The 25,305-nt window shown below is 39.1% G+C and overlaps 1 protein-coding gene across 6 annotated transcripts in view; it reads right to left on the bottom strand.

The window, feature by feature from the left end:
• RERE (arginine-glutamic acid dipeptide repeats) overlaps window positions 1-25,305 on the bottom strand; it is a 262,953-nt gene that overhangs the window by 68,177 nt on the left and 169,471 nt on the right. For all 6 annotated transcript variants that reach the window (XM_064525537.1, XM_064525536.1, XM_064525532.1 and 3 more), the window contains one exon: window positions 16,739-16,837. In XM_064525537.1, coding sequence (XP_064381607.1) covers window positions 16,739-16,837 — 99 coding nt within the window. The remainder of the gene's footprint in view (window positions 1-16,738; window positions 16,838-25,305) is intronic.

Raw genomic sequence — 25,305 nt, forward strand, 5'->3', positions numbered from 1 at the left:
TCTCTCTGAATTTCATTCTCCAATTGCTTTTCTTAACAACAGGATTTTTACTGAATGTATAATACACTAAGGAAAACCACTCTGCCTGCTAACACAAGCAGATCTCCATTAAATCACCAATCCTCAAGTGCCTCTTGTAGGCAATAACATGGGTGGGTGAGCACAGGCAGACAACTGCCCCAGCGCATGAGCTGTACGTAGTTTAGCCAGACCAGATCACAAGGCTAATCACTAACCTGAGGGTTAACACAAAATTAGCTTCCACTTGTGTTTTCTTTAACACCAGAACATTTCCATTTTCTTTCTGTTCTCCCCCCCCCACAAAATTTATCCTTTTGCTATACAGATCATACAGATTTCCTAAGAATGCGTGCCTGTACTCAAGTAATTACGCAAGCCTGAAGTTGTTCTCTTTCACTGTGACATGTTTCGTCCTTTCACTCAATTTGTAACTTTACACACAAAAAAAAGCTGCACTCTGACTCCTTGAAATATACTGTATGATCCTTTCAAGACTCAAACATAAAATTTCTAGTGGAAGTTCCCTGTTGCAGAAATATTGCTCCACGGGGATTTCAACCATTATTGTCAATTATTCTTGAGACTGTACTTCTGCCTCCAAACAGGGACCTTCTGTAAATGATTGAAGGAAATAAATGAACAAAACCACTTCAAGAGCTCCCATGCTTCAGAGCAATGAACAAATCCAAGAACAATGGGACAAAATGGTGACAAGAATCCCTGAGGAAATTATACAAATAGTGAGGCAAATATTTCTGTGGGTGACTTCTCCAAGTAAATGATTAAACAGCAGGGCTGCTCACAGTAACAATGCCCAGGTTTGAGTTCAAGCTCTAAAATACAATCCAATTTGTGACTCCTACTAAAATGACATAAGGCAAGCTCTGCAAATTTCCTGAATTTCTCTCAGGATAAATCTGCCACTGACTGCAATGTGGTACCTGATCCAGCAAACTTGGATATTAGAAACACTAACAATGATAAAATCAAATTCTGGGGTAAGAAGCATATCCTCAATAAAAGAACTTTCTCGTATCAACGCAGAGAAAAACCAGAATGTAACAAACAGAGCACCAATGCTGTCCTAATATAAAGATCCTAACTCTGTATCTACTGCTTCATTAGTAGCTCTGCCAGCTATCAGTGTGGGTACAAATGGCACCCTAGACACCAAAAGTCAAGCAAGAAGGGTGGGTATGACAAAGCAGATAATGAGCAAGCTTAGCTGCCAGTGTATCAGGACTGATTTTTTTTTTTAATTTTTATTTTTTTATAACCGATAGGTCCCATGGCCCAAGGTTTCAGCCCCTTGGCGAGCTGCTGCGGCACAGCAAGACCCCCACACCACAATCCTCATTGGTCAATTACCCATTGCACTTTTGTCAGAAAGTCTCGGTACAGTGACTGATACACTCCTGCAACACAGCCATCCAATTACTGAGGAAGAGGTTGGCTCATACAGTGATCTTGGCAGTAATGTATAAAAGTAGCTTTAAAAAAGGCAGATGATTCATAAGTTCCCTTTTCTTTTGTGCAAAAGCCTCTGAATAAAAACATCGAGGTGAGGGAGTGGGGGAGCCTCTGCCAAATATGAAAAAGTAGCCCATGAATAAGAGAAAAGAAAAAGGAAGAGGTGAAAACGAAGGACCAGCGGTGCACCTGTAACAAAAGGAGAACTGGCAACAGGGACTTGAAAGGCTGGTATTTTGCAGGGAGGCAGTGGTGCTGAGGCTGAAATCACCTCCCCAGGCATGTAAAACTGGACAATATCTTCCATAACAGGTAAGTTCATTCCCAAAATATGCACCCCAATGCGACAGAGGTGCTCTCCCTTACCTCCCTCGATTGTAACAAACTGAATGCTTGATTTGAGTGCTTGAAGTTATTCCAACCCAGTGGAACGTAATATGCCGTGATGCTTATTGGCTGCTCTAAGTGCACAAGCCGCTGTCTGATCAATCTCCCCACGTCGCCTAAAAGCTACATAAATCTAAGAGGGTACTATGAATATAAGGGCAGAGGGGGAAGGGAGGGGGAGAAGGAAAGGAACAGAAGAATAAGGAAAAGCGTGTGGTGGACCATGCACAACTGGAAAGGGGAGCAAGTAAGATATCAAGAGGCCAGTAAAAGCTGAAGTGAAACCACAAAGCCAGAAGGTATGTGCACTTTGAGTCTTTACCACAATATATTCAAAACCACAGGCACATGAAAGTACAAAAGCAACGTTCAACAAGGAGCTCAAAGTAGTAGTTTCTGATTGAGCTCTCATGAGCGCTGATCAACACAACACCCCTTTTTAGGCAACACTAAGCAAGGAGGAAGGAAGAGCAAACCTAACCACATGCCAGTTTAAGAGAGCCTTTGCAGAAGCACACACAGTACTTAGCTGTCCAGAGACGAGCATGTTGAGGTTCCTCAGTGAAGACTACATAAACTTTTAGGAAGGTTAAAATCCAAGTTACGCCACTACTATAACCTGGAAACAAGTATTCTTCTAAGATGGCATTTCCACTCTCAGATCTGTAAATTCCTTCCAGATCATCTGAAACCCCACGTATCTCCTCCTATGCAAGCAACGTGGAGCTAGACTCAGGAATTAAGCTCTCCCAGCTCTAGCAGACTGCATCAGTACTGGCAGGTACTCAGGATCTCTCAGGATCAAGTCCTTATCTGCTGTTGAATTCTTTTCATGGCAATATAATCATTAGCTTTACTGGTGCTGTTACCCTTCTAACTAATTAGGAACCTTGGATGGATGCAGAAAATGATTAATATTTAGTCGCTATGTGTCTACTACAGAAGCAGCCTATTATCAAACGAGTGACACCTCCACAAACTTAAATTAAATAATGGCTCCCATAGAGGATTCAGAGCCACTGACAGAATGGCAAGTGATTTAAGTAACATAAAGCTGAGCAACTGGTGATGGATCACAGTTTTTTTACTTGCTCTGTTACAGCCTGTAATAGAACAAATGATCATTTTTCAGCCTAATTGAATATGGCCGCCCCACTTATGCACAAAAGGAGACAAAGCTATATAATTTGCTTCATTAAAATGCATTTTTATGTCGTCTGAAAGATTTAAAAAATTGGTGCTGTTGATGGGGAAGATTAGAAAAATAAAATTTATCATGCAAACAGAACTTGCAAATGAGGTGTATCTTGGCATTCATACTGCTTATGCTAGTGCAAGAAAGATAAGTCTTGAGAGCTAAAGCACACAGAGCATCCATGTTGTGACAGTAATCAGAGTTTCTTAAATATGAACTATGTCACTATACCAATTTGAAAAAGCATTTTGTCATTTTCTGCTGCAACAGCCACCAGTCCGTATTAAATAAGTCTCAGATGAGCTGTCAGGCAGGACCACAGCAATTCTAGCGACATTCAAAAAAGCTATTTCTGTTCTTTTGTTTGCATAATCATTAGAAAAATCAAAATATTCATTAAAAACAAGCTTTTTCCAACATTAAAATCAAAGCTTAAAGCAAGAGTGCTCTATTTCAAAAACAACCTTATTATACTGAGACTCTCAAAGATGGCATATCATGGTACTCACACCCTCCACAAGCCAGGTGGTAAACCTATTTGTTTTTCCTCCCCCCCCCCCCCCCTTTTAGCTTTCATTGTTTGCAGATGCTAAGAAGAGATCTCAGAAGCCATAGACTTGTTACAAATTAGTGCCTTAATTACAATTTGCCACTTTGGAAAATAAAAATTTGTTTTCTTCCATATTTCTAGCTTGGCCAAGAAAGCAATGTGGCTTCCCTGCTCTTTCTCCATAGAGCCCCACTGATGCTAGCAAATACTGCTCTGGCAACAAAGACAAACTCATCAACTGCTGCCGCTGCACTGTAACAGAGAACTTAATTTGTTTGCCCTACCAAGCAGAAGCAGCAAAAATTAGCATGGATTAAGCTGCACACCTGTTTTCTGACTAAACTACTCTCACCTTTTTCCAGCTCTGCTCATTTCATAACAGGTTTAACCTTGCCAGATGCTGAGTATGCCCTGCTTACTCTTCTCCTAGAAATCAATATTTAGTCCTTGACAGGCTATGGGTGTGCAGAGAGACTAAGAACAGCCTTCCCTTCTATCACTCAAAATGGATGACACAAACCCAGGAAACACGAAAACATACCTACCATGTGCTGAATATGACAATGAACTCCCAGACAAGACCACTGCAAAGTGGACATACATATATGCACGTACATATATGTATGTATACAGACACATCATAACCAAGAGAAGTATGACTTCATAATCAGGCTAATTAGGAATACATTACCTCTGGGAATACAATTGTGAGAAGAGAGCAGAAGTAGGAGGTGGTTTCAGTCTAAGAATATGGGTTAGTAAAGGGCTACTTGCCTTCCAGCACAGTTTAGACACCAGCAGGTCAATTGAACTCCAGCTGCACGAGGCATCTAGTAGTATTAAGAATCTCAGGAGATAACGAGGGTTACCACGAGCAGCCAAAGAATGAGGCCATTGACAAGCTGGGAGAAATGGCTGCATCCCCCCGTTGCACCTCACTGGCAGCTGCTGTGGCTAAGGAATCCGAAGCAAAAAGTACAAACGCGCCAGGTGACTCTGCTGGGTATGTGCAACGTGGGGGTATAATCTACCTTTTAAAGCTGCAGCACAGCTATTTTTCTTCTAAATACAACAGCCTTCCCTGTACTTCATCTGAACATGAAGTGTTGGTTCTCCTGATGCAGCCTTTTCTCTTTTTACCTACCCATCTCTGGTGAGTAAAGATTTGACAGAGAAATACAGTTTCAAGCATCATTTTTTTTCTTTTCACACCCATTTTCCAGATGTCACAATCACATCTGGCATGGTATCTCTTTCTTTCAGTGGGACCCTTTGCCACACAGCTTAAATCCTTTGTTTAAGAGGATCTCTTAGATGGCAACTCCCCAGCATACTGAACAATGCTTCTGTGTTCATTTAAAACAATTTTTGAAGATGGGTCACTTGCAGGTAATCAAACCAGCAAGCTATTTCTCTGGTCATTTGTGAGCTAACAATCTTTTGCCAACAGTGCCTGTAGAACCATCTCTAGCAAGTCCCCATTTTTTGCAATCGAAATCCATTAGGAAAATATCAAAAGGCAAAAGAAGATAAACTAGCTCATGTCAAAACACACAGCAGCTGCCCCTGCTATTGCCAGCTTTCTCCTCTCCCTTCCCTTCTAAATTCTGTTTAACTGCAGGTTTTCCCACTTCTGCACCCATGTGTGACAAACATTGGCAGCTGATTTCCACTTTTGGCTTCAAACATCCTGAACCTTTTTGACCTAAACCCTCAACAGCTACAGTTTAGCCCCTAGGATTCTCCTTATTTAATCCGAGCTGTCAGCCTCCATGTTCCTACATAGTGTTACGCCACTCTATCTTGTTTATAGATTGAAATCATGGAAAAATGCTGCTTCTCCATCAATCAGGCTTAAGGAGTTGAACTGCACCGCTCTCCTCCTTCCTGTGCAAATACCTACTCTAAAATCTTGAACTGCCACTTTCAATGCAGCAAAGACACGTTACAGGCATAGGAAATATGACGGTAAGTATGATGCCTGACTACGCCAGTGTAACACAGCCCACCCAACGTACCGCTATAGGAAGAGGTTCTGAGAGTCCCTTAAGAACCTGAGATGATCTCCCGCTGAGGGCACGAGACTCTCACCTCACCAGAGAAAACCAGCGACAGAGACAAACTGTAGTGAGTATCCTCGGGCAGGCAAAGAGGGCATGGAACATCTTTCTTCAAAGGCAGTGTTTTCCATTTTTGAATAAGATGCCGAAGATAAGAGACCACATATGAAAACAACTGCATCTTTACAGCTGCACTCAAGCTGAAGAGCTTTTCAAACATAACGAAAGCCAAGGCTAAAACAAAGAGAGTCAAGGTATCAATAGGAAAAGACCTGCAGAAAAATCAAGCTGTCTCTCCAAGTTGGAAAGAACATCTCACAATCTGTCTCTGCGCTTGCTTTAGGGGTGTGGGTGGGTGGGAGGGAGGGAGAGCGAGGGAGAGCGAGGGAGTTCTTAAAGCACATCTTGTTAGGAACAATAAATTGCCATTTCCCACGGTTTAGATAGCAAACAACTCTTTCAACACAAAGCAATGGTTTGCCATATTAAGTAATCCATTCCTGGTCTCTATGTAACTAATATGCTACAGATCGAGTGTAGATCTGACAGAGCTATTCCATAAAACAGCATCATATACCTTTATCAACTTAGACTACATCAAAATTACTTGAAAAGATGCTGGACACTTCTATCAAACACTTGACATGGAAAATATCAAAGAACTTCACTATTATTTATTACTATACTGAAATTGCACTTCTAGGTCACAAGCTGGTTAGGATCCTGTAGACTAATTTAAATTTCCTAACAGCTGCAAGACAAACTCAACCAAACTCCTGAAGATCTCTACAAAGACTACTGCAAACACTTGAAATCAAACCAAGAACTCTGGGTGTCATTCTCCACACAAACCAACGATTCCTCAGTAGCCATTAGAAAAGGTGAAACTAAATTTGTATTCCAGTATTTAGAGCACTTCCAACACACAAAAAACCTTCTGAAAACAAAGGGCTAACCAACATTTCTTTCATTTCTCTCATTTAAATTACAAAATTACTGGGGTAATGCACATCAAGGAACATCAGCCAGAAATCTAAGGCCATTTAATAGATTTGTTTTCAGCCTGGAAAACAAAGTAACATTATCAATCTTTTAAAAGTCAAATGTATTAAGAAAAGTTGATGATCTTAAACAAAACTTCTTTACATTTCAAAATTTGGAAATTAAGCATATGTACAAAGGAGTGGAGAATAAATGGCTCAGTAGCATGTAAACAAAGAGCTTTCATACACAATGTTTTTTTAAATTAAATCAAGACAATAAAAAAACTGACACAAGTGGAAAAGTTTTACCATGATCACAAGAGATGAACATTTACAACCGCTCATTTGGTTCTGCTTGCTATTGCTAAAGCATTAACCCTTGAGCCTCCAAAAATTACAATGTTCCCCACACTCTCCAGGTGTTATTATTATTAATGCCATGACTGTTTCCTTCTGGAAAGGAGCAGGACGAAAGATGACATTATATTTAAACCAGATTCGGGATCACTTTGCAGGCAAACACTGTATAAATGGTCACCAGAGCACTGAAGACAGTAACTGTGTCACCCACCAGATCATCATCTGCCAGGGAGAAGACAAGGGACAGACAAGTCCCCGCAGCATATCAGCGCGCTCAGCTTAGTTGCCCCCCCTGCGCAAGGCTAGGGCGACCAGCCTTTGTTTCACTCGCAATGCCGACGAGCTGCACAGCTCACGCTGCTACACATAGCACTTGTAAGATATACACGAACATTAAAACTGACTCCAGCTCTGTTGCTAAGAAACTACAAAGGACAGCTTTTTTGGCCCTCTTCATTTATAGAATAACCACTTTGCCCTATGGGAGAACAAATGCAATCTCTCAAGTCCCCCAGTGTCTTGTTCTCATTTTTAAACGAACACAGAAAGATGATCGAGAATGCTAGGAAATGTAAGCGATCTCCATTTTTAAGACGCCCTTGAAAATGAGATGAAAAACATGGTTTCAACAATCAACTGCTGTAGTATTTATTAATCTTTCAAGCAGCAGATTCTTTCCCCATGGCAACAGTGAAATATGTCCATGTGCTTCTGTCTCCCTATTGCAAACCTTTCTTAGAATTAAAAAGCAAAACAAAACACCAGCTTCTTTGAGTACCTAAAAATTATTTCGTTTATACTGGAGTCGGACTTTGAGTTTAGATTTTAGCTTCCCGTCCCCACACAGAAATAGCCTTCTAAACTGTGGCAACTAGCCAGTGTAAATATTTGTTGTATTATTTTTTGGGATCAGCAATATGGTAAGTGCTTAATAGATAAAAATATTCCACATGAAGGCAGACACATGATGAATCAAGAAACATATGGCAGTTAAATGAAGCAAACAAAAAAATATGATGATATTGTTAAGAAAAGACTAACTTATTTGGCAGCTGCAGAAAGATCAAGATTAGCAAAAGCAGTGAAATCACCCATTTTGAAGCCAAGGTCACTGACAGGATTTATAGATTTATCCCCAAAGGCAGCCTGTGCTGAACATGAAATGCTGAAATAATTTTTTTTTTTTTTTGGTGGGGGGGAAGGGAATCTATTTGCCTCCCCCATTTGGGCTGTCTCATTTGCTGGAGGCTTTTAAAATTCATTCCTCTTCACAGCTGGTTAAACAATGAAATCTTTCTGCAAACTAAAAGGACAAAATTGATTGTCCTACACAAACTTTTTTACACGTATAATTGATTTTTAATTCACTGTCTCATTTCCGAAAGGACTTGACAATAAACTCAGTGCTGTGTGCACAATATCGATCCCTTTAAACAAGGACTTGGATCAAATGCTGATGCAAGTTAATCACAATCAAAAAGACCGATATCTTTTGTCTAAAACCTGTGTTTAGACTAAATTCACCTTTTCTAGCCATATTACACCTTTTATTTTCTAGCTATATTACAGCTCATAATTTTGTATACCTGTCATCTGCTAAGTACCTGTAATTCTATGCAACTTTTAAATAAAAGCTGTTTTCCCCAAGCAGAAAAGAGTTTCATCCTTCATCAATCACTTTTTAGTGTGACAAATGATGGTTCTTTTGCAGTTTAAGTCCTATTTCCACACTTTCTCTTAAAGTCAAGTCTTATTTAATCTTAAAGTAGAGGTTTTACTAGACAGTGGCTTTTTTTTTTTTTTTTTTTTACAAATTTAATTCTTCGTTAATTTTCAACAGTTCCTGATTAACACATTCACAAATGATATCATTCAAATGGCATAATTTCTGAAGTCCAGAAAATTTTAAGTTAGTAGCAACTGTCACTCCACTATAAAGGTATAATATTTACTTTTTTTGGATAAAAATAAGTGGTGACTGATATCTTAACCTCCTAAGTCCACTCAATTACTCAAATGCAGCCCTGCAATGCCAGCCTCCTTTCCAAATATCCCTTGATTCTTTCTTCTCGCTATTCCAGGGACTCTGTTTTGATTTTGCTATGAATTACATTTTCTATAGCTGCCTCAAACAGTAAATAAAATTCATGGTATTTTTGCCCCAGTAAGCATGTCTTCCAGCATATCTGAAAAGCCTGGCCTCAAAGGAGTGAGCAACGAAAACAATGTTTTCTTGAGCAGACAGTCCAAAAAGGGCAGATAATAGACATCTGAAATGATCCTAGGCAAAGAAGCCAGGCAAATAAGTATGTGTGCTTTGCATAAGTAATATCTTGACCAGGCACACTGGATTACAAATACTCACAAACACGTTAGGAAATTAGTTTGCCGTATCTTGTCATTTTTGGCAGAAGGATCTCCACTTGTATTTATGACAAATGAGCTTTAAGCTGAAGCCAGGTGTAGATACTTTAAAATTTATGAACTTGTAAATCCGTGTACACAGCCAATTAAGGTTTATCGCCAGCAAGGATTAACTATCCTAGCACATAAATTTAAAAGGTTGTTTACCTCAACTAGTCTCCATCAAAAGCAAAATATTGAAAGGGCAGCAAATTTCATGATAAAAGCCAGTTATCAAGGATGTCATTGTGTGTCATCAGCAGTTCTGCATGTAGATGCACAACAAATAACAAAACCTTCATCCTAAGGAAACTTGAAAATTGAACAACTGGTAAAGATGGGACCAAGTGGAATGGAGAAAGGAAGAAGTATCCAACAAATAATGCTACTGTTTCCCCCTACTTCTCTTAACTTTTCAAGGTAGAGACAAGCCCTGAATTTTAAAGGTAATTCAATTAGCCTCACCAATGTTCTTCATAATCAACATCTGAATGCTAATTAGGAGCACAGTGCCATGCAGCAAAATCGTCCCTGTGCAATAAACTGCAACACAGCAGCAGTGAACTCTGCCTTTAGCTAGCATGCATAAATAAACAGAATTAATAACTATCCAAGTGTGGACGGGTGACTTAATCTGTTTCGATTAGATGCAGCTCAGCCTGAGGCCTTTGTGTTATTTAAAATGTGTTCATCATGTTTAATTAAAAACCTAATAAACTAGAGGTTCTTCTAGTTCTGATTTGTATTTCTCTCTTTTGTGAGCCCTATTGATTTTGGTGGCACTTCTGATAAAAAGGCAGGAAAAAAAGCACACTGAGTAAAGAAACAAAAATGCAGGATCAAATCAGATGACTATTATGCAAAGAACAGCCAGAGGTGGACTGTTTCCTTCACCCTTCCTAATACACGAGGCATATCAGAATTGAAAACCATTTCACTAAATGAACAAAATATATCCTTTATAGATGGTAGTCATTTGATAAATTATGTGCACACTTCTGTTTCAGATAAATAAAGCTGTTTTTTGACCTGGGGCAAGCATAAGTTGAGAATTGTGCTGAATATCACTGAAACTATTGATATTTTCATCACTGAAAAGCTGTTCTCAGAGTAGATTGTGTCCCAACATGGTGGAAGTTACAGAAGAACAATTATTCTTGTGAAACACTTCCACTGAATCCACACCATAAAATGTGGGTCTTCAATCCAACCTAAACTGAAATCCAACCTAACGATCCTAGCTCCGTATTTGGCATTTGGGGAAAGCGAAGTATCACATCATCAAGGCAAACCTTGGATATCCCTAAGGATAGGAGCTTGCATTTTAGCTTTGCTGTAGTTATACTTACTTCACACCAAAGACAGTACTGTTCATTTTAATTTTGGCTCTCATGTTTGCTTTTAGTTCGTAACACTTGCTTTGTCACCCCATTCTCAGGATTTTAAAACAAAGTTTTAAGGGCTGGAGTTCTCCAAATAAGACCAAATAAGAGAAGAGATGCCCCCTGTCCTCCTTCAGTCACTAGGCCCCCAGAAATCCCATTTTAAACATTCAGATTGAGTTGTGAGATCACAACCTGACTTTCCAAACAAACTTAAGAAATGCTTTCTTGAGTTCTACATTTCTGTGTTTTAACAACAAAATCTAAAACCTGATGTTTTGTACTTGTATAGTTAACAGTTTGACAGCTACAATATAAGTGACTGTGCAAGAGAATACCACAAGAAATGAAAAATGCTTGATTACGTCTTTTCTTTTAAACTCGTATCATGCATATATATATTGTCCTTTTGCAATACGCATCTTTCTTCCCCATCGACATCAAGCTGTAAATCAGTGTTTCAAAATACACCTTCAGTGTCATTTTTGAAATATTTCCAACTAGAGAAGATTATTTAACCAGCACCATTCCACTAGGGATTTCTGACTACTTCTATCAAAAATGCCTGTAACCTGTCAGAGATACCAAGAAGCATTTTTAGAAGTGACCATAAGATGCAGAACTGAGCTTACTTCTCTTTCGCTTAGACAACCTTTGCTGAGCTTGAGTGAAGCATCCTTGTCTTCTCAGTGTATTGACAAACAGTAGTTAGACCCTGCTCATGCTACAACCTGCTGCTGCACACAGAACGAGGGAGAAAGAGTGCTACAGAGACTACGTGCCACTAGGTCTTTGGGAGACTCAGGAAAGATGGGTGAAGAAAACAAAAGCAGATGTGGGTACTTCATAATCGCATATTAGCGATAGATATCACATGCCCAAGGGCTGAAGCCAGCTCTCCCTCCCCAGCTACACTGACCTTGCTGCAGCAACGGGCATCACAGCATGCGTCAGACACGGCTAGGAAACTTGCAGGAGGGGAGAGCACTACCACCAGCCCTGCCAAAACAGAGGACGTGCTCCACGGCTTCTCCCCAAATAACACGCTACTTCGAACCACGTTGCTTTCCATCTGAAACTGCAGCGCAATGCTAACAAGATGTCACTGGGTGATGCTGCGGCATGTTTGCAGCACTATGCAGCATATACTTAGAAAGTGCTTAAATATGGCTTTACATGCCCGTTGCTCGACAAATTTATCTGTGAAAGTAAATTCACCAACCCCTCCTCACCAAGTCACTGCTGGAGACTGATGTTGCCAGGTGTAGCATCAGCCTTTAAAAAACAGGAAGCAGCTGCTGTTAAAGCTGCCTGTATATGCATCAGTATAGCAGTTTCTTTAGCCACTTCTATAAGCAGTATGGAAGACTGTGGTTTTCACAGTATGCCCCTGAATTTACATACTGGAAGGAAAAAGGTTTAAAAATAGGCATAGATTTAGAAACACAAGGGAGATAAACCTCCATCTTCATATTTACAGAGCCTTCCATTTAATCCAATCACTGGTAAATTTTATCCTCTATTTAATTTGATCTAAACCTCTGTAACCACATCTTCAGTATTAAAAATGACATAACTTCCATCCTTTATTTTAATTAGTTCTGATCACACTGCAGGCAGCTCTTACTGGATAGCTTGGTCACAGGCAACAGAAAGCTGTTTTAATTAACAAGCACGGCTTAATTGTTGGACAACGGATGGTCAACAGAAAAAGCTAAACATTAACTACAATAAATCTGAGTTATCCATTCAGTGCTATGCTATAAGTACTACTGAATACTACAGAAAGCTGTGCTGGACCCAGCCCTGCTATCATGTGCACAACAAAATCAGCTCCATTTATCATCCAGCACAACTGAAAATGGACTCGATCAAAACCCTTATGCAAGTAACATGCCAAACAACTTACACGGAATTTTTGACTTAAAGCAGTATAAAGTTTGAAGAATTAGTTTTGCACTGAGTCGGTTCTTTCCCCATGTCAACATGACTACACTTGCACTTCAGCTGATTTTGCCGCCTGCCTGCTTGACAGTGCCACAGTGCTCCTTCCCCTCTGCCATACGTGATATCACGCCCCATCCACACACCACCTTACATCCACCCTGCGGCAGAACTTTCCTGACACTGAGCTGCCAAAATCGGCAGAACATTAACCTAACAGTAACGAAAGGGCACATGTAACAGTGGGGGGAGAAGGAGGGAGAGGAGAAACGATCGTAGGATCAGAAAGGCGCCAATGAAAAAACTGAGATGACAAAAGCCATGATCCATGTTATTCCTATCAGCCAGATCCTTTCTTGGTTAAGGAGTGTAATTACGCAGAGGTTAGAAGGTGGTGTGGTATCTGCCTATTTATACAAGTTGGAAAAATTAAGTAAGTAGATATTCACCAGGTCACAAGAACAGACTAATTCTATGTCCAGCACAAACAGTGACATGGTTTGAACGCGGGTCTTCCGCTTCTCAGAAGTGTCTTTCTTTCAAGTTACCAGCCAGCCACATTACCATAGGCTTCCTCCTGCTCATCGCTTCCCATCACAAGATGGGGGCACACTTACGGTTTTCACCAAAATTTGGTCGTTTTGGCAAGGCTTTGGATTTGACATATCAATGTTTTCTTGTGAAAAAGTTTGCCATGGAGTTCCCACAGAGCCCTAGCACCCTACACATGATGCACAAGAAGTCTTTCTCAGCATTGCAGAACCAACAACAAGGAAGCATTTCCTTGTAAGTCCCAGAAATGCTCAGGAGTGCAGCAAGGCTGCTTTAATCTGGAGCTTTCTACAAACTGTCAGAGACAAACAGGCTATGAAGTTCTGCATGTGGAGCTTAGCTGTCTATAAATAAGAGCACAGTTTGATCTTTGGCTCTGCTGAGGTTTGGAAGGCTGCCAAATATTTCTGGAAACTTGGATGGAACAGAACGAGAACAAATATGATAAAATGCACTGAGACTGACAATGATTTATAGAGTTAATGATCATTATTCTGTACTCACAGAGTTTGCACTTTTGGAGTAATGTTTCACTTTTCAATAAACTTTGCTTTTTTCTTATTCGTAAGGCTCCATTCTCTATCGTCTAACATGGACTGCTGATCAAAAACCCTGAGCTGCAGCAGCTATGGCATTCTCACCACAGTGCAGCTTACAGAGAAAACAAGGAGAGTGAAAAAAATCTTCCACAAAGAAAAAGAGCAATTGCCAGTGTACAATTAACCGCTCTAGGGAAATACAATTAACCATTTTAGGGAAAGAATGTATGTAGAAAAAGCAGAGGTAAAAACACTACATGTACAAACATACTAAACAGAGAGCACAGCACTTCTGAGATATTTGTTCCGACAGTCGGTGCTCTAAACAAAATGCCCTTTTATGAGAAGATTGTAAACCTTATTAGGAAACTGTATTCCAGGCTTTTTACTCATCCTCTCCTTCCTCTGTTGCTATGTTAGCACATGATCCTCTTTCACCCTACGACTTCAGGCAGTCTCCTTACCACAAAGGTTCTTTGTTGGATTTCAGAACAAGCCTACTTTAATATGGGTTTATACTGCCTAGCCCTAACCTAGCTCTTGCACAAAAGGTTTATGCAAGGAGAGAGGAACCACACACATTCATTGGAAAACTCCCTCAAGGACTTCCAAAGCAATGAGACCTTAAAGAATGTCTCTTCAGCCATTGTTTGAATAATAAAAAAAAAAAGCTAGAAAACCAGGAAAATTTTACCAATTATTATACAGTTCTGTTGTATAGCACCAATGCCAGCTTAATTAGTAGCTTAACAAGGCTGCAAGATTTATTTTTATTTACTTTTTCAATTTTTATTTTAACTAACTTACTAGCTTAAAGGTTCATCCAAAATATACTTTGCTCTGGCTCACTTTTGTTGTGAATGGTGCTGTCTTTCACCATATGAGTAGATTTTTTTTCATTTATATACATGGTAGGTATACATGACAAGTTGTATTTCTATCTCCATTTATTCCAATATGGTACCTAAGAGGGAAGAAGCTTTTCATACAGTGTAAGGTAGAAACTATAACTGAAGTCTGAGGTTTTTCAGTAATACATATTTTATCATAACCAAATTCCAAACACCTGATTTTCTATTTTAGTGCACACTGCAGCCTAACTATTGAGCTAGCAAATATAACGTTTATTCTGTTTTCACAAAACCAGACCTGCCTAGTCAGCTTGCTAAAGAGGCACTGTCTTCTTACATGTTGTATCTCAAATAAGTCAATTTTGTTAAGAAGCACAATCAGCATGGATTAAAAACGCAAAATGTTTTTAGGATGTGATCCAGATAAACTTGTTCAGCATTTCTCTTCTCTTGGCTACTAAAAATACACTAGTGTTTCACTTATTTTTATAGTCAAGTACCTATGTCCTAGCTTAAGCTGCAAGGTCTGACAAACAAAGAGTTGTGCAGCAGTGTTTGGATTCCAACTGCTGCCAGCAAATGCAGTTTGTGCGTTGAATGCGAACATTGCTATTTCATTAAAAAAAACAACAACAAAAAAAAGAATCTCTGTTTACAAGAAGTCACCAAATTAAAATTCTTTAATATATTCCCAACTTTGACTTATTTTGGTTTACAATCCTACAAAAAGCTGTCTAATAAGCACAGTCTCATTATATCGTATGTATAAAAATTAAGCCAGCAGCAACCTCACAACTGCAGCAATTAAGCTGCAGAACAAAGGAGCAACAAGGAGAAGCACCTTTGCCTCCCTAATTCTTGCACAAGTGGCATCTTCCCCAAACTCTGGTAAAAAATCCAAAAGTCAAAATATGTGGACCATCTTTACATAAGGGAAACACTTCACTAGGAGCACAAAGTGCCCTCCCAACAACACACCTTCTTCGTCAACTGAAGTTTTTATGAACAGATGTCTTCCTCGGGTCAAAAATATTTCTTTCTTCTAATCAGACTGCAGAGCAGTATCTTTAGATAGGCTAATATCAATAGCAGAAACTCAGTTCGAAGCCAGACAGATCAAAAACCTCAACTTCTGCCTGAAGGAGAAAACGGCATGTTCACACGTTCTTTTGCCTCCTGCACTACGACCCCAAACAAATAACTCAGTAGGACTATGTAGTCCTACTCAGTAGGGCCCACACACGGTGAACCACCAGCCACGTGGATGAGCCAGCGCTACAATTACTGAGTTGTACAGGTTCATGAGACTTCCAGTATAATAGGATGCTCAACTGTATAGGCCCAAATCCCTCAGCTATTCCAGTTCTGTGAGGATATCATACTGCATCAGATATTTATTGCATGCCAACAAACTCCCCATGTGCATACCTTACTTTGGGAGCTACAAATAAGATCAATGAAGTGTTTTCAGTCCAGTTTTGGAGAACAAAAGTTTCTACGTATTTTAAGGTAAATGCAGATAGCATGGCTACATCCCAGCTCTCAGATGATCTCCTTTTGGTCTCCCATGTCAAAGATCCATCCAGCAAGAACTATGCCAGTAGACACTTTAACATTCAGTGTGAGGGAAGGAAGGGACTTAAAATATTCTGTACGTTTTCTACATCTTGCCCTACTGCAACTACTGAACAGGGCCAGCTTTCCTGGAGACTGGGCAGGATGTGAAATGAAGAACCCAGAGGTTTACAGCTTATTCATCTAACCCAAAGCATCCTCTCAAAATGAGAGTCACTCGATCCTTTCCTCTTTTATTCTGCCATTAGAAAGCTATTTTTCCCTAGACTAATAAGATTCTGTATATTGAACGAGGGTCGACTAACTCAGAAGTGGGTAAAAATTTATCCTGTGCAGCAAATAAAGATTCCATAAAGACGACCTCTTTAAGAAGAAGAAAGAAAAGAAAAGAAAAAGAAAAAAAGGCAAGGAGAAGCAACATGAACTATAAGGCTATAAGGCTCAAGGGAATAATTCATTTCCCTACCACTTCATCTTCAGTCCAACACTTCTCAATCAGTTTGGGCACAGGTTTCTTCACCAATCGCTGCAGGGCTTTTCCAGCATCATAGTTACTTTCATGTAGCTAAAAAATAAAGCAGAAATATATCATTTGATGGAATTAGCAGTGCTCTGATATTGGAGAAAAAACACTAAAGGGGGCCATGAGATGTTCTACATCTAATTATTTTTACTGTTGATATATGAAGTGAAATTTAAACAACCTGAAGGGTAATTTCAGTTTTATTAGTAGAAGAGACAACATTAAAAACACACACATTTTCCTCTTCCTTCCTCAATTTCTCCTAGAAGACATCTGAAGCCATAAAGCACTGGAGACTTCCTGGTTAATTTAAAAAATTTTTTTTTACATTAGAAATTCCAAGTAAAGTTTTAAAAGCCCCAACACAATACATTTTTCAAAAGGAATTTATTTTATGCAGCACTATCTTACTCCAATTAATATAATCAAGACGAAGAAGTAATACATAGGAGGGATTGCGAGCTATGGGATGTGAAGTTTACCCATCCACAAGATTCTGTTTATTTTTATTGTTTTGCAGAGATCCACAAGCTGTTGGAAAACCAGTATGGCAGAGGAAAATAAAACCTCTAGAAATAGCTGGAGGAGTACATAAAAGCAACTAGGGGTGTCTAAATTGACATTACTGTTTCAGCTGGTCATGTTCTATTCTGTACCTTATTATTATTGTTATTTTTTTTTAACCATAAAAGCAGGTATCTATGTGATCAGAAGTTGTCTGAAGCAGACATTTAAATCAGGGTGAGGCAGAAAAGCCTCTAGATGGTTAGCTAGTAGACTAGCCACTGAAGAAACCTTATTCAACAATGAATCCATGAGAATCTAGCACTTAGCTCTTGATAGAAAACATTCAGCACACCACAGATTTACAGACTGTTCTATCTTCAAAGTAGAGTGAATTTTTAGAATGGGAAGACTAATCAGGAGCCTACTCTGCATCTTCTGAAAATGATCAAAAAGAAAGAGTATTGCTGGGGTGACGACACGCTAATTATCTTTCCACACCCAGAAGAGAGAACTGATTTGCATGGAAGCGTCTCTATATACACGAGAGTCAGTTTTTCTAAACAAGGAACTAAACACAGCAAAACTCAAAAGATACTGACTAACATTATGAAATTTTATAGGTGCTAAGGATTTTATTTACAATAGAGACAACCAAAATTAGATTCCTCATATTGATCACATCCTGCTTTTCCTTCCATCCCAGAAATCTTTGCAGGGCTTCTTCACCCACTCTCCAGAAGCATCTCCTTGCTGCCAGATCTATGTCTGATCACTCTCAGAGAACATTTCAACTACTACTACAATCCTTGAACCTTTCTCCAAGACTGATGAACTGAAGAGGGATCAAGATACAATTACTGAACAGGGACAAGATACTAACTACTTTGTCACTATTAATATAAAGTTATAACAAAACCTGATTACAGGAAGAGAAAATCCTCATTTTTCTCATGTCATAAGGCTCAAATTTTAGAACAGAATTCTGCTTCAAATTAATTTAGCATGAGATGACTTTCTTACTGCTGCTCACTTTAGCTATTTATATCTCTCAGCCAATTCATAAATACCAACTATATACATTTGACAATGGTTAGATTCCTCCTACCCTGGGGCCACATCCTAACATACTGTCTTGTCCTTGAATTCCTTCTTTGTCTAGTCACACCATGTCTCAACTCAGACAGTAAGCTTTTTAGGGCATGAGAACTTGTTTTTGTCCTGCATTCACATGGCATCCAGTAGCATGATTTAGAGACTCTTAAGAGCTATAAGTAAACTTCTCAAATTTATTTCTGTTAGGTATGGTTAAGTGATTTCTATTAGGAAGCAAAAAAATCTGAGTCAAGGTAGAAGGCAAAAAAAAATCACTAGTCATACAAAAAACTTTTAGTGAGACTAATAAGAATTCAGCATGTACTGAACAACAGCTGTATACAGTTCTCCCAGTAAATATTCCCTCTATGAAAGGTTTGGGCATTGAGTTTTGAAAGCTACTACAGAAGTCATAGATGGAAGAAAGTAAAATGGCAACTTATAATGCTAAGATGGCATTTACAGCAAAATAGAGATCTATGAGTGTATATCTATTTATATTTGAAAATATTTATATATTTAACTATAAATATATATATATCATTTCTATACTTGAAATCTATTTATGTATTTAAATACAGCTTCTTTATTAACCTGAAACACTGCTGCATCTAGGTTTTAGCTTAACAGACAAGCCTGCGGTAACAAGGCCAGCGCAGCTCCAGAACCTCGGTACTGCCGCAAATGGCAGGGCAGAATACCCAACGAGTCTGAGCGCTGCGGCAGAGCTTGGCAAAAGCTGGGAAAGCGGGAGCAGAGCTCTGCGCTCAGCACAGGGCTCACGCAGCTGCGAAAGGAAAGCACATCTGTAGGACCTGCTACAACGCAGTATTCACTTCCACTTCCTGGCTTTTGTCAACTCAGTTTGGCCTTCGCAGGTTTTAGAGTTAGTACATCCGTGAGCACACTGCTCTGTAAAAAAGAGAGAGTTCACTTTTCCAATAAAAATGATACCATGAAAGGTTGGGAAATTTCACAGAACAGAGTGCCCATTTCATGCAAGGCACTGTGGTCTATCAGGTTGGGGCACCTTATGAAATGGTGGACTTTGGATACCACGTACCACAGCATACCATCTTCCTATCTATTTTATTAGTGTCTTGGCTTTCTGGTCATGGATGCCATAGAAGGAGCTGTGACAGCTGATAAAGCCAATTCATCTGTGGTACAAAGTACCCTAGAAATTAATTTTTCTTTAGTAAAGTCCCTGCACATAAACCACAATGTTTTAAAAATAATGGCTAATTTATTCCATTTGCCAGCCAAGCTTCCGTTCTATATCATTTTGAGCCTCCTTTATAACAACTGAAGAGCTGAGTTTCCAGAAAAAAATTTGGTACTGTATCTAGACACCTAAAATAGGCAGTCTGAGGTCCAAAAATACGGACAACTGCAGTTAGCCATGAAAGCAGTAAAGTGCTCAGCCCCTTGAACATCAGGCCACTCAAAAGACAGACTATAAACCTCTTACTAAGTGATGAACACGCAGCCAGCTGCGTTAAAGGAATTAGCACACTATGAATTACCTTTGGCACAAATTGCCTCACATCTTCTAATATCATCAGCTCAAATTCTGTTCCTACTGAAGGTGGTCTTCCATCTCCACCTAGTTATTGGGGCATTAAAAATTTATTTATACTTGAAGGACTTCTGTTAAAAAGAGCTAAATGCCACTGAAAATAAAAAATCATTGCTGAGCAAAGACCTCCAGTCACTACAGAGATGAGTTTTTAGAACAAACAGCAATATTCCCTTAAATAGCTGCCTGAACATTTTCTTTTTCCTTACCACCACTTAGAGCAAGGATACTATAAGCAGTGTTAATGTAATAAAACAAGCACTTGGCTAATATAATGGGAACAACAAAAGAAAACTAAGCCAGAATCCCATTCTGCTCATTATCAGCTTTCTATATGGCACGTGCAGGAAGGTTATTAAAGACGCCCTGCGCAACAGTTACAACCGTGATATGTACCTCCACAGAATAACTGCAGAAAACAAGGCTTCAGCTTCCAGAATTATTTTCAGCCCTCCCCCCATCCCTTCCCCAGCTATCTAATCTCTGCAAGCTACTGCTAAGAGACACATTAACACATCCGGGCCATCAATAACACCTCACAGTGCTGTAAGTCAGGGAGATGCATTACCTGAGATCACTTAGCAGAAGCCACTGCTTTCAAATGCATCTCCACAGGTAAAATTTTCTAATGTACAATAGAGCGCTGGCTTATAAATCTGCCTCTGTTGCCTGCATCAGTGTCAGCTCCCATGACTGAACATCCATGCAGGTGAAACAATGATCTCAGTCAATCTCTCACAAGCCACAAGTTAAATGATAAGACTAGAAAGCTAGACTTGCTGTGCCAGTACTCACTGCCAATACTCACACAACACTACTGACTTTAAAACTGCTTTTATCACTCTTTTTTTTTTTTTAAAAAGCCTCCTGTGGTATGCAATACCTACTTAAAGACATGAAAATAAGATGATGTCTTTTCTATAGGGCATGCATTGATTTTTCTCTTTTTTGTACTCCAGCACTGGGAATAGATCCATCCGAAAGTAAAAAGGACTATTTGTTTTGCCAGCTCACCCTGTGCATGCTTTCTATGCATGATAAAAGATTTTTCACTCCAGAAATTTGACAGTGTTGAAGAGAATATTGTTTCTGTTTCTCCTCTCCTTCTGCTCCCTCCCAAAACATGCAGCGATGCCAAAGCCTCTTTGTAACTTGGAGTGAACCTTTATTTTGCCTCAAGAACAAGTGTTTTTTCCTGGCAGCCCTATTGCCCAAACAGTTTGATCTGCAAATATTCAGACAAACCCAGAAAGAATGGACTGGACTAACAGGTAACTACCCTGGCTACTAAAATACAAAACAGTTAGCAGGCCATCAGAATTGCCCCAGATCACCAACAGAAAAGATAAGCATTAACTTTCGACCAAGCAATTACATTAATAACAATCACAAAACCCAACAGCATAGAAGTGATGGAAGAAGGGCCACATAAAAGAAAAAAACAAACGTAAAACTGGAAGCACTGATACAGGTATAGAGCCTCCTGAAAAAAATCTGACTTTTAGCAAGGAAAAAATGCTTTGATTAGTGCCATAAGTAGGATAATGCAGCAAAAGGAAAAATATATTTTTGTGCAAGTGCCAGAGTTAAATGTATTTCCTTCAATCTGGCTGATGGATCATTCTCTGCTTATTACTTCTGGTCATTTAATATATATAAGCGCTCTATTGGCAAGCAACTTGAACATATAAATAATAGCTAATGATGACTGCCTACGGTTTAATTAACTTCTGGTTGAACTTCTCAAGGTATTGCTATAAACACTGGATTACTATCCTGTCAACTAGAGAATCATTGTTTTTAGCATTGACCCTGACATCTAAATTCTGAACCATCGTGGCAATATGTACGTATACAATTGCAACAAAAGGAATCAACACAAATGTAATTTAATAAGGAAACTATAACTTCGGCATCACAGGACAGGATTTTAAATTAAACAAAAATTCTTAATGTGCATGTGTCTAAAAACCTCATTTATATTACAACAGTCATTAAACAACTCTGGATCACAGGCAAGCCTTATTAGCATAAAGTCTGCACAGTGCCACAAGGTTTCAAGTTTCTGCTACAGCTTCTCAGCTGAGGTGCCATTTTCTGTCTGCGTGATGTTGCAAATAAATTTTCCTTTTGGCATGGCTCAGCTGTCAGGCACCTCTGTTCTGTAATGAACCCATGAATTACATCTTGCAGCTCTGACATCTCTGGTCTCGCTCATCAAAATATTGTTCTTCAATTGTAATTTATAACTTAATTTAAATGTCCCTTTTACTGTGACCTTTTTAGATCAGAATGGCATTGCATCTGGCAGCTTCTACTTCAGCAAGGCATCCTTTTGCAATTACAGTCATTACAATCTCCGTTGAAAAGCCCATCTGAGTTAGGCTGCATTCATGCTACAATATTAAATAATTGCAGTCCATTAAGAACACTGTTAGATTCCAGAGTCTCTTTGTCTAAGGAAAAATTGCTACTATACTGTGACAAAGTATTGCTGAGCTACTTTGAAATCTACCCAGAAAAGCCAATAAAAGCAGAAGGGATTGTTCAGACAGAATAATCTTCTCTGGGGATGCAGACGCATCCAGTGTTTATAATCCCAATACTAGGATTCAGGAATGCTCCAGTTCACATGCTGGCTCTTCCACCGAACAATGACTGGCCACAAACAAATGATGTCACTTGTCAGGGCACAGAGATATAAAGCCTGACCTGCCAAACATGAAGTAGATACCACCAATATTGCAAGAGCATTTTAAGCCTCAAGTAACACAAATGAACCAAAATAAATTTTTTTCACTGCTGCCAACCAAGATATTTCAGTGGAATTGTAAAGGAAGATGGCATTTACCTGCTAACGCGCAGAAAATATTTAACATCCCTATTTAAGTACCAGTTATTATAATCTATGCAGGTCTAAGGTGGTTACGGACATTAATAAAGGATTTGCTCCCATTACTTATATGGGCAACAGTCAAGATACACAGTAGTTCCGTAAAACTTCATGATGTTCAAGAAGTTAGAAAACAAACAGAAAAGAGAAGACAAGGAAAAAGAAAATCTTAAAGAGAATTATTGCCATGTAGTTTGAGTAGCTATTTCTTCTGGTGTAGTAACTTCTAATCCAAGTACCAACATAATTCGGGTCACTTCTTTCAGTACCACAGCTAACAAATTTCAGCTTGATGTAGGTGTTCTTCAGAGCTGTAGGCGTCCTGCCCAACTACAGTACCAGCCACCTGCCAGGACTTTTCCGCCACTGTGCAAGGGGAATGAGATCCACAGTAAACAAATCTTATCGAGTGAAACTGCAAAACATATTTTCAAGTTTGTAGCATTCTTTAAAATGCTCATCCTCCAAAACAGCAAAGTCTGATTTTTACCAGCCATGCCTGAAACTCAGCAAGGGACTAACCCCAAATATCCCTTTAATCTAGGACTGTTTTCCTGTCCTTGAAATCCTAATTCTGCCTGACGCCAAATGATTTGGATTGGAGAAAAACACGGCACTCTCCAACACCAAAACTGCTCTGCCGGGCTCCCTCTGGTGCCCAAGGACAACAAAACCTTGAACCAACCAAGAACCCAAGCTGTCCAACAAAAAGCCGCTGCCTGACTACCTTGTTTTTCCAACATGTCATCACAGCTAATTGGTAAGTTTTGATTTATAACTAGTTGATTAACAGCTTGACTTGCAACAAGACTTGAGACTAACAAAAAAAACAGAAGGTGACAGCTACTTCAAAGGAAAATTTGAACTAGCTCTGTTCTCTTAAATATCTGGTTTGTGGCATGAGACAGCTTGAAAAACATAAAAATTGGCCTCCATCGCTTTGGGGAAAAAACATAACTTCTCCCCCCAATGCAGTTTAAGCTTCTATATAACTCTAAAATGATCTAGATGCTAATGATACAGGTTAAAAAAAAAAAAAAAAAAAAAAAAGATACTTTTGTTGCATCAATTTTCAAGCACTAGAATTGCCAAGGCCCAGACAAATATTAACATAGCTCAAAACACAGTCACTGAATGCAGAACAGTTGGGGGAGCTAACCCTGCCAGCTGTTATCATGGGTCCGAATAACAGCGGTGGGGGTCACACTAAGCATCCAGGGCAGGAACTTTCAAAAAATGTAGAAAACTTGCAGCAGCATTTTTAAAAACATTCAGAAAACTGAATACTTTGCATATTGCAAAATAACAGTAAGAAGTAGCAATGGCGGTCATATTTTTGGTCCTTTTTAATCTGCCTTTTTCAACAGTTTCTCTAGAAAGATTTCCTAAATATTGAATTGTCTTACAACTAAAGCACAGAAGTTTTTTCCTAACTGCAAGGATAAGGATGAGTGAAAATTCAGAGGTACTAGAAGTGGCTTCATTTTCCAACATGCCCAAGCAGAGAGCAATGGCCCCTTAAGTGCTATGCTACCTCATTTGAATCATGAAAGTAGCTGTTAATGAAGACTCATACAAAAGCAAAACTAGTAATAATAAGAAATGCTAACATGTATTTAAATAGTTTTCTTATGCTTTCAACCTTGTCTGTAGTTAATGAACAAGAAAATCTGGTCTAAGGGCAAGTTAAAACAGGGAATAATTTGTCTGGGTGACATCTTACTAAGAACTGAACTCCCATAAACTGATATTACACTTTCACATTTGTCACTCATAATGACGTGTTCCCATGTAACAGTGTATTATGAGAAGTCAGAACAATGCTATTAGTTTAGAGAAATTTGTACAGCATTAGCATGCAATTGTTTCCTCTTTCTTCCATATTCCAGTATGCAAGCTTAAGCGGTGGTATTTTCCTACTCTATGAGGATAAACAGAGTTGCTGGCTCTTTGATTTCCCAAGCAAAAATAATATGCACAAAATGACAAAAACTCTGAGATTCACTCTTATGGACAGAGTTTGCACACTGTCATTTCCAATTTCTCTTCCAGGGTCTACTGTTTTATATAACTGACAGCCACACTCTTGTATTAATGCTGAATATTCCCCTGTGGTAGGGCACACAATACAGGGAAGGAGGGCATCACAGCGTTAGAAAACAAGCCAGGCTGATCTTTCCAAAATGATGCTGCTCATGATGAATGCCCTGAACCAGAACAATGGGTAAGGCAGAATACTGAGAACAAATTATTATTCTGTAATGTTGCTCATAAAAATGAGACTAAAATAGTAATTTAACTCCTTCTTGACCTAAATTCTCTGAGAAAAGTGCTGTGGAATCTCTGAACACCACAAAGTGGTCAAAAGCAGCAAAGGACCAATGAGAAGTCGTGAGTTTCCAGTTTTATATTAGTACGGAGTACAGAAAGGATTTTAGA

This window comes from Dromaius novaehollandiae, chromosome 24 (genome assembly GCF_036370855.1).
Source record: "Dromaius novaehollandiae isolate bDroNov1 chromosome 24, bDroNov1.hap1, whole genome shotgun sequence".
Classification (NCBI taxonomy): domain Eukaryota; kingdom Metazoa; phylum Chordata; class Aves; order Casuariiformes; family Dromaiidae; genus Dromaius; species Dromaius novaehollandiae.